This window comes from Antennarius striatus, chromosome 15 (assembly GCF_040054535.1).
Source record: "Antennarius striatus isolate MH-2024 chromosome 15, ASM4005453v1, whole genome shotgun sequence".
Taxonomy (NCBI): Eukaryota; Metazoa; Chordata; class Actinopteri; order Lophiiformes; family Antennariidae; genus Antennarius; species Antennarius striatus.
The window spans coordinates 4,256,850-4,273,847 of NC_090790.1; the positions used below are offsets into that span (position 1 = coordinate 4,256,850).

The 16,998-nt window shown below is 41.5% G+C and overlaps 2 protein-coding genes across 3 annotated transcripts; both read right to left on the reverse strand.

The window, feature by feature from the left end:
• Positions 1–588: 588 nt before the first annotated feature.
• nars1 (asparaginyl-tRNA synthetase 1) lies at positions 589–8,530 on the reverse strand. Of its 2 annotated transcripts, none has more exons than XM_068334480.1 (15): positions 8,377–8,530; positions 7,628–7,710; positions 7,404–7,469; positions 7,117–7,209; positions 6,911–7,000; positions 5,535–5,613; positions 5,260–5,330; positions 4,919–5,005; positions 4,359–4,580; positions 3,528–3,727; positions 3,185–3,320; positions 2,825–2,938; positions 2,136–2,267; positions 1,625–1,756; positions 589–1,498 (listed from the first exon to the last, which is right to left on the reverse strand). In XM_068334480.1, exons 1-15 carry the CDS (start codon positions 8,396–8,398, stop codon positions 1,367–1,369), a joined length of 1,659 nt encoding a protein of 552 aa, XP_068190581.1. In that variant the 5' UTR covers positions 8,399–8,530; the 3' UTR covers positions 589–1,366. The 2 variants fall into 2 exon arrangements, with proteins under 2 accessions (XP_068190581.1, XP_068190580.1); XM_068334479.1 differs by having other exon boundaries at positions 8,356–8,530.
• A 1,035-nt stretch (positions 8,531–9,565) lies between these two features.
• Positions 9,566–15,048, reverse strand: LOC137608409 (thioredoxin-like protein 1). Its single transcript, XM_068334770.1, has 8 exons — positions 14,813–15,048; positions 14,005–14,101; positions 13,352–13,525; positions 12,932–13,054; positions 11,798–11,867; positions 11,501–11,673; positions 10,303–10,407; positions 9,566–10,208 (listed from the first exon to the last, which is right to left on the reverse strand). Exons 1-8 carry the CDS (start codon positions 14,908–14,910, stop codon positions 10,179–10,181), a joined length of 870 nt encoding a protein of 289 aa, XP_068190871.1. The 5' UTR covers positions 14,911–15,048; the 3' UTR covers positions 9,566–10,178.
• Between the last annotated feature and the right edge of the window lie 1,950 nt (positions 15,049–16,998).

Sequence of the window (16,998 nt, forward strand, 5' to 3'; positions counted from 1 at the left end):
GTCTGTTGTCAATGATATGAAAGCATCCCACCTTTCATGTCATTAAAAGCATGGGGGTGTCATGGAGGATTTTCTTTGGGCCCTTCGGTACCAACTGAGACGTGTTTGAATACTCAGCGTACCAGAGTGTTGCTCCTGACTCCATTAACACCAGTCTGTCTGCAAAAATTGCATATGCCCCACACTTTTGTAGGCCCATTAGGTGACCATATTTAAGACATTTTTCCTTAACTTTATTTCTTACTTCTGCGGTGCACTGGCATCGTGTACCCTGCTCCACACCCCAAGTCCACTGGGATAGGCTCCAGCAACCCGCAATGGAGGAAGAAGTGGATACTGAAGGTGAATGTGAATGTATTTCATACATGCTGCTGCCAGACTTCATTTCTATCGAATGAAACTCAACCTTTCATCTATTTCATTTCACTCTATTGTCATAAAATATATTAAGAATCTTTTACATGTTTTTAACGTTTAGTGCAGAATTCCAGTTGATCCCTCACTAAACCTCTCAGCTGGGAGCGATATACAGTATTTTGGGGTTCTGGAGCAAAACCCAAAAATGAGGACCTGAAAAAAAAACTCAGATATGTTTTAATCCCATTTATTTATGACCAGTACAGTTATACACTGTGTATTTTGAAAAGAAGAGGCAGAGCAGGCAGACGTGATGAGAAGTAGAACCACTAATCACAAAGACCCCACAGTTGTTCTTTTAGGAGGAAATGGTTCCAACTTCCAAAAACTGTGCACAAATATGGAGCTGCTGTTTTTGTGATTAGAATATAAAGCAACCAGAGACAGTATAATTATCAATCCACCAACAGTCACAACAATGGTCAGTAAGTGCAATGCTGGAGGAAGGTGTGTGTGTGTGTGTGTGTGTGTGTGTGTCAGGACTGAGATGTTTTTAACTATAATAAACACAGAATCCAGTTTGTTTTGGACACCGCAGACAGTGGCCAACAGTCAGACTATTAACACCGTCTCACAACCGTGACCCCAGAACCTTTTTGTGTGAGAAAGATTTTAATTACTGTACAGTGACTGAAAAACAGCCGAATGATTTGTTTTGATAATTCTTCATAATTTGCAAATATCAGCTTAAACTAAATAAGTACGCACTTTTAAAATTTTTCATTGCATTCAAATGATTCTTACTGAGCCAAAGACCTGGGGACATTTTACAGTGTTGACAAGACAAAAGTCATAGCAGAAATGATCAGATTCAGGTTTCAGCGTGGAACAAACAAGGACACACAATAAATGGAACAGTTGAAGGGACAACACACAGAATTCTGTCATTTAATTGAAATTTTTAACATGCTGCCACATGCTATGCCAGGGCATGTGTGTGTGTCTATATTCAGGGTCTGCAGCGCTGGATGAACCGTGGGTACAAGCAGACGTCACGGATGTGGTGTCTGTTCAGCAGCCAGGTGAGGAAACGCTCCAGACCCAGCCCATAACCACCGTGGGGACATGTTCCATACTTCCTCTGAAACACACACACACACGCACACGTTAACACAATTTGCTGAAGGCAGTCCCTCCCTTGACAAAAAGGTTCACAGGTTATAAATCTTCTACAAACAAGCTTAGCGTTTCCTCGGTTGTCCGTTACCTGGTCTGTGTACCAGTAGTAGGGCGTGGGGTCAATCCCCTCCCTCTTGTATCCCTCCAGCAGCTCCTCGGCGTCCCAGATACGCATCGATCCGCCGACAATCTCACCGACATTTGGCATCAAAACGTCGACCTGCAGCACAGCCAGACAACGGACGTTTCCTTTCATTTCAACAACAAATATGTTCCACTGGTTTGTTCACTGGTTTCCACTGTCATGAAGAGTCTGAACCACAGCAGCGTGATGTCAACAAGTCGTGTGCGATGTCAAGTGTGAGTGAAAAAGGTGAGAACATGAGAAACCACTCTGATCTGGCACCTTCAGTGAATACCTAACATGATGCACCTGTTTGATTTATGCAGCATCAGTGCATGGTGTTAGAATCTAAACTACATTCTTAACACTATCCATATAGTTCATTCTGTTGCCTCTGACAGGAAAGAACCAAACACCACCCTGATAGAGCTCCTGGATCCATGCTCTAACTCAGATTTTTGTTTGAGGTTCGTACCGACTCGGTGAGGCGTCTGTCCTCCGGACAGCGCTGCATGTAGAAGGATTTGATCTCAGCGGGGAAACGGCAGAGCAGGATGGTCTCGTTGATGGTGTCTGTCATCAACCTCTCTGGAGCCTCGGGGATGTCCTGAGAATGAATCCGTCAGTAGATGAGGACAAATAACAACACAAGCTTTATGAAAGAAGATCTATCCGAAGTTGTTACTCCTCCACCGTGAGAACAAAGCTTTATTTACAATGTCTTCTAACAGTTACAAACAACACAAGAACAAGTCTTTTTTTCTCGAACATGGCGACAGAACCGTGGTGAGTGTGGTCAATGCAAACCATAGTAGGATGTAGAAGTTAAGTCACATGATTCTGACATTCAGAGCTGCAGCTGTCGGTAGGGAGTTTTCCCCCTACAGGCCAGTCTGAAAACTGCAGCCTGTCATATGGAATTTGTGAATCTTGTTTGAGAATAACACAAACTATGATCATTTCTTTAACTACCTGCTTTGTAAATTCTAATGTTTCTTGAACAACTAAACTTAATGGTAAATATTGACTAACAGGTGTAATGACTATTTATTTGAAGTCTGAGATGTTCGCTATCCCTGATTCTATGGAAAACAGCACCACTTTCACGTCTGATGATGACAAGTGTTGTGTTACATATTCTGATGTGTGGTGTCCAGTCATCACCTCTCCAAACTCATAGTAAGAGCCATCTTCCTTCTTCACGTCATGCTCTTTGAGCCACTCAATGGCTTCGGTGTAGTTCATCCTCCTGAATGGCCTCTTGGGGGGTTTGAAGTTCTGTAACAAAGGAGTAAAGCTGCTGTTTGAGGGCGCAAGAGGGAGAGTGGAAGGGTAAAATCCCTGTGACTGTTAGTGTTTATCAGTTACTGAATGTAGAATTGATGAAAGTTCCATCAAGTATCTGTTCATTCAATTTACCACTGACAAACCTCATTCAATGTTTAAATTAGCTGTTGCCCCTCCGTATGAACTTTCGTTGTGGTTAGAACACAAACAGAAACACGCTGACACCTCATGACGTACAGGGTTAACGTCATACAGCAGCTCTGCGGCGGGGGATTTGAGCACCCGGTCCACCACGTCACACACCAGGTCCTCCAGTCTGGTCAGCAGGTCCTCAAACGTGATGAAGGGACACTCTGCCTCGATGTGAGAGTACCTGAACACCGAAAACAAGCACAAAACAGAGTTCATCTTACCTCAAGAAAGTAGTGCATCTCTGGGATGCGCTTCAAAAAACATTTGTGCATCCCAACATGACGTTTATGCATACCAAAAGCAATAACAGTATATACAGTGGAAGCGTATGCAAGGATTGAGTTTTGCAAATGGTACAATATGGAAACTTAACAAACACGGAACTCACTCTGACAGGTGTCTGCGGGTACGAGACTGCTCGGCCCGGTAGGACTGGGCCACACAGAAGGTGTCTCCCAGGGCAGGTATGCAGGTCTCCAGGTAGAGCTGAGAGGACTGTGTCAGGTACGCCTGCTCCCCAAAGTAGTTAAGGCCGAACAGCGTGGAGCCGCCCTCCACCTGAGTCTGTACCAGGGTTGGAGGAGTGATCTATGGCCAGAAAAAAAACCACACAGTTGGAGACGGACTGCAGAGCAGGTATGAAACAAGTCTGCATCACCTGTTAGAATCAGCGTTACATGTTATTGACTGACTTTAAAACAGTGTTGCCATTCTTTTGTTGGATTTAGAAAAAGCAGATGCTCAATCATTTTTTACTGTACTACCAAACTTCAACCAGAGAAAAGTTCTTCAAGGTCATAACACAAGGACGAGTCTGCACACAGACAATGAAGAATTTGTTTAGTAGAAATGTTCTCGTGTTCCTGTAAGGTAAAATACTACTAATGCTACGCATAAAAATTTGAGAAAAAGATCCAGATAAGCCAATCTGCTGAAGAAAAAAAAAATGTAGGCCACACACACGTTTAGAGATAAAATTGTTCTGATCTAAATTACTTTGATGGGGAAGGAGGAAAAGAAACCCCTTAGATCGCTGCCTGTAAGCCTTGAATCCATCCTGGATGAGTGATCCCAGAATGCCTGCAGGGTGCTGACCTGCTTCTATTAATGGCATTTAAATTTAAAAATATCAAATACAAGGTCATAATAATCACTCTCAGGTGGTCTGTAGACCCGACACTACCAAAGACGTTTAAATTCTGAGCTTCCGGTGCTTCACCTCATAGTATCCGCGGCTGAAGAAGTGATCCCTGAAGCACTGTGTGACAGTGGACCGGAGCCGGAGGATCTTGGAGACGTTCTCTCCTCGGATCATCATGTGTCGGTTGTTCAGCTGGACATCCACGTCCGACTCTTCGTTGAGCAGGTTGTCGGCCCCCCCTGCTGGGGAAAGGCCAATGAGCTCCCAGTAGTCACAATGCAGCTCATGGCCTCCTGGGGCCTAGTGGAGGAAGAAAAGAGATTAGCAAAGGTCTTTTGCATACATTCACTCCAACCATTCTGCAGTATCACTTTGTGTCGGGCATTTCATTGTTGCAGAATATCCTTATTTAGTATCAGACATCTGTGGATATATTATTCAAAATTTGAAAGCATCATTATAACAGAAGTCTCTGAAGTTGTATTGTACAGTATAGATTTCAATGCTGTTAAATAAAGTCAAACAAAGTTTCTCTGTGCTCAAGCTAATATCATGTTATCATCATGTTATTCCTGCATAATGTAGTTCCTGGATGGAAGTGGACTTTCTGCTGGTTACGCCTGATGATCAGGGTTTACCTGTTTGCCTTCAAGAACAGGAGTGAGTGTCCCATACAGAGCTACAGTACTCTCTGTGGACAACACCAGGCCGTTGTAGCACTGACACTGGAGACATGAACCAGAGAAGATGTCAGGTAGTTAGCATCAGATAAAAACAGACACAGGGGAAGCATTTCTGAGCTGATGGCCTCTTGGTAAGACTCCAGTAATCATGGAGGTGTGGCGCACACACGCACACACACACACACACACACACACACACACACACACACACACAAAATCATTGTATCCCTTAAAAAATATGATCTGTCCCACAAAAGCTTGTCTCAGTGCTGTGTTACATGAATGAAGACTTTTACCAGTTTATCAGACAGGATACACTGGAGGAACCCGGTTCCATCTCTCAACACAATGAACATCAGGTTCTTCCCTGCAGGAGACAAACCATAATGAAATCAGTGTTACATCTTCAACTTCTTATTTAGGTGCACTTTTTTGACCCGCAGCCAAAGACAAAAAACTATCAAACAAAAAACATTATTTAACACTTTATTAATACTTTATTATTCTTTAGTTTACAGCCACAAGGCCAACATATCGACTTCTTTTTATTCTCATGTGCCACTCTCCTCACCTTGTCTCCTAAGGCGATGAACCCATCCGAACACTTTAACTCTCTGACTTCTCTTGGCCTCCAGATGATGGATTTTAACCTGAACACAGTCGACAACCGACGCTGATTAAAATATTCCAGTCAAACAGACAATCAACATCTGTCTAGTACTGAATTCTGGCATTCATGTACACGTGTGAGTGTAAAGAGAATTTCCCCATGAGGGATTAACAAAGTGTGAATTATTATTATTATTATTATTATTATTATTGACATTAGGGCTACTCTCACAAACCTGACGCAGAATATAATTTTGGCAGTTTTCATTACCGTATTGGCCCGAATATAAGACGGTGTTTTTGCATTGAAATAACACTGAAAAAGTGGGGGTCGTCTTACATTCGGGGTCTAGACATTGTACCCATTTACAACGCTACATTGCGCCAGATATGTTTAAAGCGAATGCTGAACTGAACTCCCCAGGCCAAAGCGAACCCCTGTCACGAAGAAGAAAATAAAAACAGCGGTAGCACGAAGAAGAAAAATAAAAAAATAGCGGTAAGAAAGAAAAGAGAAGAAAATAAGAGAAGAGATAACAGAAAATGGAGAAACGTAGTGAAAATCTGAGAAGTCAGAGAAAAGCTTTCCGTGGTCGTCAAAGCAACCGCTTCCAAGAGGGTGTGCACGTACGTGGGCGAGAAACGAAAGGACTGGATGCCCATCAGATATTAAGATGTGATAGACAGTTTTTGCATGATTTGAATGAGGCAAAATAACATGCTTTTTCTCTCAAATATATTGTTACAATCATTTCAGATGCACTGTAATTATTTTCTGTATAAAAATTTAATTTGGTGTTCAAAAAGTCGTTTTTCAAACTTGAGTCTTGAGAAAAAGAGGGGGTCGTCTTATAGTCAAGGTCGTCTTATATCCGGGCCAATACGGTACTTGTGTTTGGCAAACATTTGACTTTATTGCACAAACCCACCCTTCATATAGAGACAGCAGACTTGGTCTCTGGGTTAGGGAAGAAATGCAGTTTGAAATATCTCCAATCATAAATGTCTACAAAGGTTAGATTATCTATCATCAACACACATTTAGATGTGATGCTAAACATTTTATTAGATATTAGTAGTGTTTCAATACTATTAATAAAAATCCAGCAAAGACCATCACAAAGTAATCGTCAGCAATTATAAGGAGTATTTCAACACTGATGAGAGACTTCCTGGCACTTTCTGGTACAACATAAAGTAACGGTAATCTAATAACTATTTAAATATTGGTAAATGTTAAATATGGTATTAAAATGAAGCATTCCCACTGTTACAGGTCATTTTACAATTTCAGGATTAATTTGACAGCAGAAAAACAATTACATGTAAGACACTCACTGCTTCAGGCTCAGGTAGACTGGGGTCCTTCTCAATGATGACCTTCTTGGCCTCTTCCAGATTCTTCTCTCGCCTCTCGTTGTCCTCCGCCTGCACAACAAACATGGAGATACCAAGCTGCATCTTATTTCATGCTTCCAAAACTGGAGTTTAACTCACAAAACACTGTAAAAATACACATGAATAAAACTAACTGCAACACCTACCTCCTTCTTGTCTTTGGCATCGTTCTTCGTCTGCTCGCGGTTAAAAGCCTTCTTTGCGTTCTTCATCTGCGTCTTTGAGATCACAGCCCACCGCTGAGGAAGTCCAAGTCGATTAACGAACATAGAGATGAGTCCAATAAATCAGAGCTTCCAAAATACCCTGTGCTAGCTCTGAATTGCATATCAACATATCAATAATCCACAGATGGTGGATAAGATGTAAAAAGACCTAATCTACATGAGATAGAAATTAAAGTTCAGGAAAAAGAAAAAGTTTTTCAAGCAACCTCGCCTTCCTTCTGTGATTCTACGTAGAGGGTGGGGAACGGCTCCTTCCCAGCAAAAAGCAGAGCCTGTGAGGACATAGAATGAAAATACATCAGTCAGCAGTATATACATTTAAAACCTAAACTACTACTCCAACTAATACACCATGGATAATGTAATACTGTAATCTACAGATGTGGGGGATACAGCTGATGTAAACACGGATGTGTTATAAACTACTTACCTTGAGAGGAGTTTTGAAGGGCTTTTGCTCTGTGCCGTCTCCATCCTGGTCGCTGCCACATTTGTCCGAAACATAAAGCTCACCTGTGTACAGAGAAAGGATATTAAAATATGCTCCTGCTGTAACAACTGCTAAGACTTTATTGAATATTATTTGACATGAAATATTTGAAAGAATGCTCTAAAAAATACACATTATATATATATATATATATATATTATTATTATTTTTTTTCTTTTTTTGCTGGATTGTTTTAACATACATATGTGACTCAATGCAGTTAAGGTTTATGTATGGAAGGAAAACTAAAACTTTCTTTGCAGTAAATCGTTCAAACTGAACTGATGAGACAAGATTCCTCATACATAATGTTCTTGTGAGGGTTGAATCATTTTGATCGCCACTGTTAGCGTCTCTGGGCGGATGCAGACTTCAGTCCAGTATCCTGACCCTGAATGTAGGGTTATGAATCAACACGAAACCGACAGCAAATAAATCCATCTCACGAATCACAATTTAAAAAGCGTCTTCATATTTTTGGACACATGGTTGCCTCTTAGTGCTGTAAAGTAGAGCTACAGCTCTATGGATTGATATCGAAACTGAAATACATATAACAATGTCAGTGTTAGCTATAATGCTAACTGCTAACGCCACAGCAACTGATGCAACATTCGAGCCACACATGTCTTCAGGGGTTGGGTTGGCTAAGCTAATTTCTTTCTTACCAACTGACACCTGTGCCACACCTTTCGTTATCTCAGTCGCCATGTCAGCACACCAGCGCCAACTGTCCGTTGAGTAGAGGTCAAGAAATTACTTTAGTTGAAGATAAAATGAAAATGAAATCCCAGAAGATACAGCCACTGCTGTCACCTCAGGAGTTAGCATCCGCCGGTCTCTCCCGACAGAGGAGGAAGTAGCTTCGCTGAGTTTCTTTTCGATAGATTTCACCAGCGGTGATTGGCGAATGACGGAAAGTCCCGCCCATAAAAAAATATGATTGGTGCATTGGCTTGTCACTTCGGTCAAACAAAAAAATGTAATCGTTGACGTCATGCAAGGAGTACGTTTTGATTAAAAGGGACACAAATAAAATATGTCAATTTACAAAACATATTAGGACTAATAAAAATTGCTACCTCATAATTTTGACACAATATTACACGTTGATGACACAGGAGATAAAAGGTGAGTATATTTTATATTATATTGTTCATAATACTTTTTGTCTCAGAAAACTTCTTAATGAACTAGGGCGGGATATAAGTTCAAAAACATTACTAAATCCATTCATTCACTGCTGTCTGTGTAGGGTCTCAGTTATCCAGGTCATGGTTATCCAAAGCTGTTTAAATCAATCCACTTCAAAAGGCTCCTGGATGAGAGGTGAAACCCCTTCAAGAAACTTTCTTAAAGTCCAGCAGGTAAACTTAAATATCTTTGGATATTTATCCACTTATGGTTTATAAAGATATTATTAAGATATTTATTAAGGGGCTGGTACGATGGTGTACCGTTGTCTCACAGAAACAAGGTTCCAGGTCCTCAGGCTTCCTCCCACATTCAAAAACATGCAGTTTACGTGAATTGCAAACATCACATTGTCCACAGGTGAGTGTGAGCACGTTTGTTACATGTGGCGCTGCGATCAGCTGGCATCTCATCCAGGATGTATCCCACCTCTTGCCTATAGCTGGGATAGGCCCAGCAGACCTGTGACCCACAAGGCAGATAAATGTAGACCATTATCTGCTCTGTAGATGAGTGATCTACTCATCTACAAGATGGATGGATCTTTATTAAGACATGAATCACAAGTAGAGACTCCAGTCATACAATAATGACTCATTTAAAATTCCATGCAACAGCTAGAAATATACTAGTCGTAAATCAAACCTATATCAAAGGGAAGAACAATACAGAACAGACAGGTGGTAACAACAAGAATTTTATTATAATTCACATACGTACACCAAATCATCTATCAAAATGAAAGAAATACATTTCTACACAAAGACATGGTCTTGCCTGTACTGTCCCTTCAAATATCAAAGGTTTCTCTCTATCTGAACTAATTTGAATAAAATTGTCAATTTAGTTAAAATTTTTTGTCTTTGATTCTTATTCCTCACACAAATGTGAGGTTACCTCTCTGTATATATTACCTTTTATAATCTTACAGAAAATCTATGAAAGATGAGTTAATGATACTGAAAGCCAAAAATAGCATACAGCAACAAACTCATTTTCAGGATGGAATGACCAGATTGACCAGGTGGTGGAAAAAAAGGTAACATTAACCCATTCCTTTATCTATAAGGCCTCTCAGATTTTAGTAGTTTCCAACATTCAGACTGAATTCAGACAGCGTTGTCATTGCTTCTGTCACGAAGACCCTCAGATTGGAAGAGGTTGGTACCAATTCATCCAGAGTTGAGGAGGTTAGCTGGAGGCGGTGTGTGGGTGGTAGCTTTGGCAGAAGGACAGTCCTTGGGTGTATCTGCTACCTCTTCACTCTCATCTTCTCATTCTTCCTTGGCTCTCCTGCTCAGTGGCTCTCTCCCTTCTTTCCCACAACCTACACAGCAACCAAAAGAAGTCATTGTAAATGAATGTAGCACACCATCAAACCTGAAGGTCGATGAATGAAAGCTGTTGGAAGTGTTCCATACCCTTCTGAAATCCCCCATGTTGGTGGCCTGTACTGGAGTGCCTATGAATGTCAGGTAGTTGATTTTTGTTGTCTCCTCATTTCCTTGGTTTGACTTGATAAACAACTGGAGGCAAAAAAAAAAATTAATACACAAATAAACATGTAAAGGCATTAACCCCGTGTCTATGTCAGCCATATTAGTTTAGAAAACACACAATATTGTGAAAAGTTAATAAGTCCATCAGAAGGTGTCATTCAGGTTTAAGTGAGTCTATTGTGGAGTATTGGACTGAACATCTTTTGTTTGTACCAGGGGTGTCAAACTCATTTTCACCGAGGGCCACATCAGCATCATGGCTGTCCTCAAAAGGCCACATGTAACTCAACTAATATAAGTCAATGTAATGAAAAATAAACGTAACTCCTCCTTAATGTTAAATAACTCTGAATTTATTACTTTCTTACTATCTATTACTATTCAAGTTACAGTTGCCCAGAAAAAAAATGTTTCTCTGTTATAACGTAAATCCTTTCAATTTGACAGGTTATGAAACCCACATAAGTCCACCTATCACTGATTAAACTATCCTCTAAATAAAGAATAATAACATAACAAGCACACGTCAGGACATTAGCTTTGCTCTAAATGTTTTTGTCAATGTTAAAATGGGCTTAATGGGCATTGTGGGAAATGTAGTTGTGCTCAAAGCACTTTTGACCAATTTATTTTGTTCAAATTATATTGTGTTGATATTACTTGTCGGACAAGTCGCCTATTTTTGAGTTACCTGTAGTTTACTCTCTGGGCAATAATTAAAAATAAAGAATATTCCAAAAATCTCAATGTGATGAGTGTTTCATTCCAGAAAATACAAAAATAAAAATGCAGTACAACACAGAATGCTGCTCCAGCCAAAACGGGAATTCTTTAATTGATTCTCAGCTCATCAATACAGATCAATTGGGAAACAGCCCTCGAACTGATCTCTCATGACCCTTTTATACTCGCTGGTCCCCATTCTTGTGTATGTGTCTAGGTGTGCCTGTCTTTTCTTCGGAAAAAAGGAAACATTGGATTTCCAGGCGAACATGAACATGAATGAATGAATGAATAGGTTCATGTTGATTGACATTTATTTAAAAAACTGCTCCAGAGATAGATCTGAAAAATAATAGCTGATAATAATACAACCCTGTGTAATGCCGGTAATCCTTACCGTAACACTTTGTATATTCTGAAACTTGACGTAGCGCAGAGGAATCAGAGCATCATCTTTGTAGTCTTCCTCTGACAGCTCCAGAGCCTGAGTGGCTTCATACCGCTCCGCGTCATCAAAACCCATTGAATGAGGTTGATTGATGAACACCTTGACCTCCTTTGGGTATCGAGCTGAGACGAAGGATGCAGCAGGGGGGATAGAGGGATTTTACTTTTCAGGAACCTCATTGACAAATAATCCAGACAAACAGCTCCAGTCCAGTCACTCATGTGTGAAACAACATGAACAACTCACCAAAGTCTGATGACTGTAACTTCATGGAGAAGAGCTTGACAGGCTGGTTGAAGGCAATCGTTATCAACAGCTAGACAGGATTAAAGGACAAAACACGGGAGACAATCATAGATTAACCAGCGTTACAAGCTAAGGTCAGGAAAGGCAAAGTTAGACAGAGCAGTTTTCTTTGTGAAGAACGTTTCACATACTAGTACTGAGGTGGTGGACAGAATACGTTCATTCATACTTGTTCATGATCAATCTATAAGAAAGTTTACTAAAAATAGTTAGAGAATAAAAACAAGGCAGTCACAGACTACAAATCCCACGACTTACCCTAACCTACTTCTAGGTCAAAGCTATGCACTAGCTTTGACCATAGATCGACCATAGACAGTCCTCATACACGTCCTGCACCACTCTAACATACTTCTCTGCCACGCCAGAATTCCTCATACAATACCACAGTTCCTCTCTGGACACCCTGTCATAAGCTTTCTCCAGATCTACAAAAACACAATGCAGCTCCGTCTGGCCTTCTCTGTACTTCTCTATCAACATCCTCAAAGCAAATACTGCATTTGTAGTACTCTTTTTTAGCATGAAAGCATACTGCTGCTCACAAATGCTGACTTCTGCCCTTAGTCTAGCTTCCACTACTCTCTCCCATAACTTCATTGTATGGATCATCAGCTTTATTCCTCTGTAGTTGCCACAACTCTGTACGTCTCCCTTGTTCTTAAAAATGGGCACCAGCACACTTCTCCTCCATTCCTCAGGCATCTTCTCACTATCTAAGATCCTGTTGAACAACCCAGTCAGAAACTCTACTGCCACCTCTCCTAGACACTTCCATATCTCCACAGGTATATCATCAGGACCGAGTGCCTTTTCACTCTTCATTCTCTTCAGTGCCCTCCTCACTTCATCCTGACTAATCTTTGCTACTTCCTGGTCCACAACAGCCACCTGTTCTAGTCTTTGTCCTCTGTCATTTTCCCCATATCACTTGTTATCATTCAGAACTTTGGATTTGAAAAAGACAGGGTTACTTTCCTCACACATGCTCAGTCGATACAATTTCAGAGCATAGGTGAAAGGTGTTGCGACACATTCACAGCAGGACAGGTTCTCAGAAGAAGAAACTCGTACCTGTTCATCGCAGTCGGACTCCAAGCAGGAAGAGTCTTTGATTAGGCAGTTATCGAAGCCGCAGTCGTCGCTCTCATTGAGGCATTCACAGCCGGCTTTGCAGATAAAAGGCATGAGGTCCATCTGGAATAAAACAAAAAAGTCAAGGTCAGTTCCTCGGCACTCCTCAGCCTTCTTTAAGCATTCTTTAAGGATCTCGGGTAGTAAACGTGCATTGGCATTTGTGTCCGACTTCATGCCACATTCTCGTATTTATGATTTGTCTTTAAAGTCTGATGAGGTTCTGTGCTGCTATCAAAAGGCTTCTTGAGGATATGAGAGAGAGGCTGAGGCTAATAATGATGCCGTTCTTAAACTTGATATAAATCCTGAGAACTGAAATTAGTAAAGAAAACTTAATCAGGAGTGTGGATCACTCACATATCCCTTTGGGATGTCAGAGTCCTCGCTGTTTCCCGGGTCGTTCTCCGTGTGCTGTTTAATTTTGTCTTCCAGGCCTGTGGGGTCTGCCCCCTGATACTGTTCCAATCGAACCCGGTTCCTGAAGAACAAAAATGTTGGTGTGGCTGTGATGTTGTTGGCCGCTGCTGTCGCCTGAGATAACAGACAAAGGATGAAGTCAGTCTTGGATCACGAACCTCTTCTGAAACCAACTTCTCCTTCCTCAATCAAACTAGCATCTATTTCAAATGTCTGCTTTAGCAAGAACCCCACGCCTTGTTATTTTGCCTCAGGTCTGTAACTTCCACCAAGATGTGGAATTAAGTTTTTGGTTGAAACCAACTAAACCACTTCATCCACTGACCTATAAATAATAACTTCAATTTTAAGACCAGACAACATCATACGTCACAGTTCAAGCAAAGACTACTAAGACTTACTATTGTCAAGAAGAGCCTGACAGCAGCAATAAATAAAAACCATTAATAACAATAAATGTGTAGCTAAAGCTTGACATAACTTATTCTGCTGTTACAAAGTGTCCCTGCTAACAAAGACTGTCAGTCACTGAAAAACAAAACAAAACAGAAAACCTGTCAGGATGTTGAATGTAAACCACAAAGCAGATTTACCTGACATAAATGGACATCTACTTCAAGGAAGACGACGTTTGGGAATTTGTTGCTCAACGTGTTAAAAATTGGAGCTATTCTGATGCAGGGTCCACACCTGAGGATGGAGAGGAGACTGTTAGTGAGCTGCTCCATTCACACAAGGAGTTCCTTGCTCTGCGGCGACAGTGATAGTTAATTATTATTTTATTAGCTGGTTTTATTAGCTGAAATGTTGACATTTTCTGCTTGTTTCATTTACATTCAAGAGAAAACTGGACGTATTCACGTTGAAACAAATGTTTGATTTACAGCGCATAGAGTAAAAAGAAAAAGAAAGTATACCAAAAATAAGACATCCATATTGTCCTGACACCTACCAGCAGCTGACACTCCAATACTGTAACTTTTCTCTTAAGGGTATAGTTTCATGAAAATACTTTATGTCATAACTGTTGTAAGCTGTCTGGCAGAAGGAACTTTATCAACAATGAAGTGTCTAACTCTCGATCAATTTGACCAACACGCCATTGAATCACAAAACACATTTCGAGCGAAGTTACTGCAATACTGCTGTCATTGTAGGCAACTCAGCTACTCAGCTAGCACCTGCTAATGACAGCATGCTAATCTCACTTACTTAGGAAAACAAATATGGCATCTTATAAATGAGCTGAGTGCATTTAAATAGCACAAAGCAATGAAATAATGGGTTCAGGTCTTTTATAAGATGGTGATTAAACCACAAAAGGCAGTTTAGTTAGCTTACTTTATGTTTAGTTAGCTTACTTTATGTTTAGTTAGCTTACTTTATGTTTAGTTAGCTTACCCGGCCATTGTGAATTTGACAACGGCGAGCCTACAGCCGGCGGCCGCTAGCTCCGGTTGTAACTCCTGGTCGCTCCCGATCACTTTGACACCAACCATGGTGGAGTCGCGTCTGCAGTACGAGTTGGTTACCCTATCAATGTTTATGACTGGAAATTGGCCAAGTTAACAAATGTCAAATGTTGTGTTTTTAGCTTTCTGTCAGTGTAGTAGCAAGCTAGCGGGCTCGTTCTAAAGCCACGCTATCGCGAGAGTTGATACAGGATGCGGACTCCTGATTGGTCAATAGTCAACAGGAAGGCGGGGTTTGTTTTCTTCTATGAGACTACAGTATTAAACGCCTCTAATACTTTCTTCCAGAAGAGGCAGAGACATAAGGTGACCTACAAGAGTGGAGGTAGGACCACACAGGTAGATTACATCTTGTGTAGTCAGTGTAATCTGAAGGAGATCAGTGACCTCAAAGTAGTGGTAGATGGTAGTGTAGCCAAACAGCATAGGATGGTGGTGTGCAGTATGACTCCGGTGGTGAGGAAGGTGAAGAGGGCAAAGGCAGAGCAGAGGACGAAATGGTGGAAGCTGAAAAAGGAAGAGTGTTGCATGACTTTTAGGAAGGAGTTAAGACAGGCTCTGGGTGGTCAGGAGGTGCTTCCAGATGACTGGACAACTACAGCTAATGTGATCAGGGAGACAGGTAGGCGAGTACTTGGGGTGTCATCTGGAATGAAGGTAGATAAGGAGACTTGGTGGTGGAATGAGGAGGTACAGGAGTGTATACAGAGAAAGAGGTTAGCCAAGAGGAAGTGGGACACTGAGAGGACTGAGGAGAGTAGACAGGAGTACAGGGAGATGCAGCGTAAGGTGAAGGTAGAGGTAGCAAAGGCCAAACAAGGGGCTTATGATGACTTGTATGCTAGGTTGGACAGTAAGGAGGGAGAGACTGATCTATACCGGTTGGCAAAACAGAGAGACAGAGATGGGAAGGACATGCAGCAGGTTAGGGTGATTAAGGATAGGGATGGAAGTCTATTGACAGGTGCCAGTAGTGTGATGGGAAGATGGAAAGAGTACTTTGAGGAGTTGATGAACGAAGACAATGAGAGTCCAGTCACCTGGAAGCATCTCCTGACCACCCAGAGCCTGTCTGAACTGCTTCCTAAAAGTCATGCAACACTCTTTTTTAGCTGCCACCATTTTGTCTTCTGCTCTGCCTTTGCCCGCTTCATCTTCCTCACCACCAGAGTCATCCTACACACTATCATCCTATGCTGTTGTGCTACACTCCTGTTTATCACTGATTTGCAGTCACTGATCTCATTCAGATTACACTACACGAGATGTAGTCTACCTGTGTGCTCCTACCTCCACACCTGTAGGTCACCCTATGTTCCTGCCTCTTCTGGAAACTATAGCTGTTTCCATCCTTTTTGCAAAGTCAACCACCATCTGTCCTTCTGCATTCCTCTCCTGGATACCAAACCTGCCCATCACCTCCTCATCACCTCCGTTTCCTGCACCAACATGTCCATTGAAGTCTGCTCCAATGACAACTCTCTCACTTCTAGGTATGCTCTGTATCAATTCATCAAAGTCTAACCAGAATTTCTCCTTCTCCTCCAGCTCAATCCTACCTGTGGAGCATACCCACTAACAACATTGAACATCACGCCTTCTATTTCTAGCTTCAGACTCATCACTCTATCCGACACTCCTTTTACCTCCAGAACATTCCTAACAAACTCCTCCTTCAAGATAACTCCTACTCCATTTCTCTTCCTATCTACACCATAATAGAAAAACTTGAACTCTGCTCCTCAGCTTCTAGCCTTGCTACCTTTCCACCTGGTCTCCGGGACACACAGTATATCTACCTTCCTCCTCTGCATCATGTCAACCAACTCTACCTTTTCCTTTCATAGTTCCAACATTCAACGTCCCTACTCTCAGTCCTATACTGTTGGCGTTCCTCTTTTATCTCCTCCCACGATCCCACTTTACTCCTTTCCTTCTTCGACCAACAGTAGTCCAATTTCTACCCACTCCCTGTAGGTGAACAGCACCGATGGTGGTCATTGTTAACCAGGGCCTCAACCGATCCGGTATGGAAGTCATAGATGCAGAGATTAATAAGGACAATGAATAAAACAATGACTAGTGGGGGCAAGGAAACTCAAAGTATGACAAAAA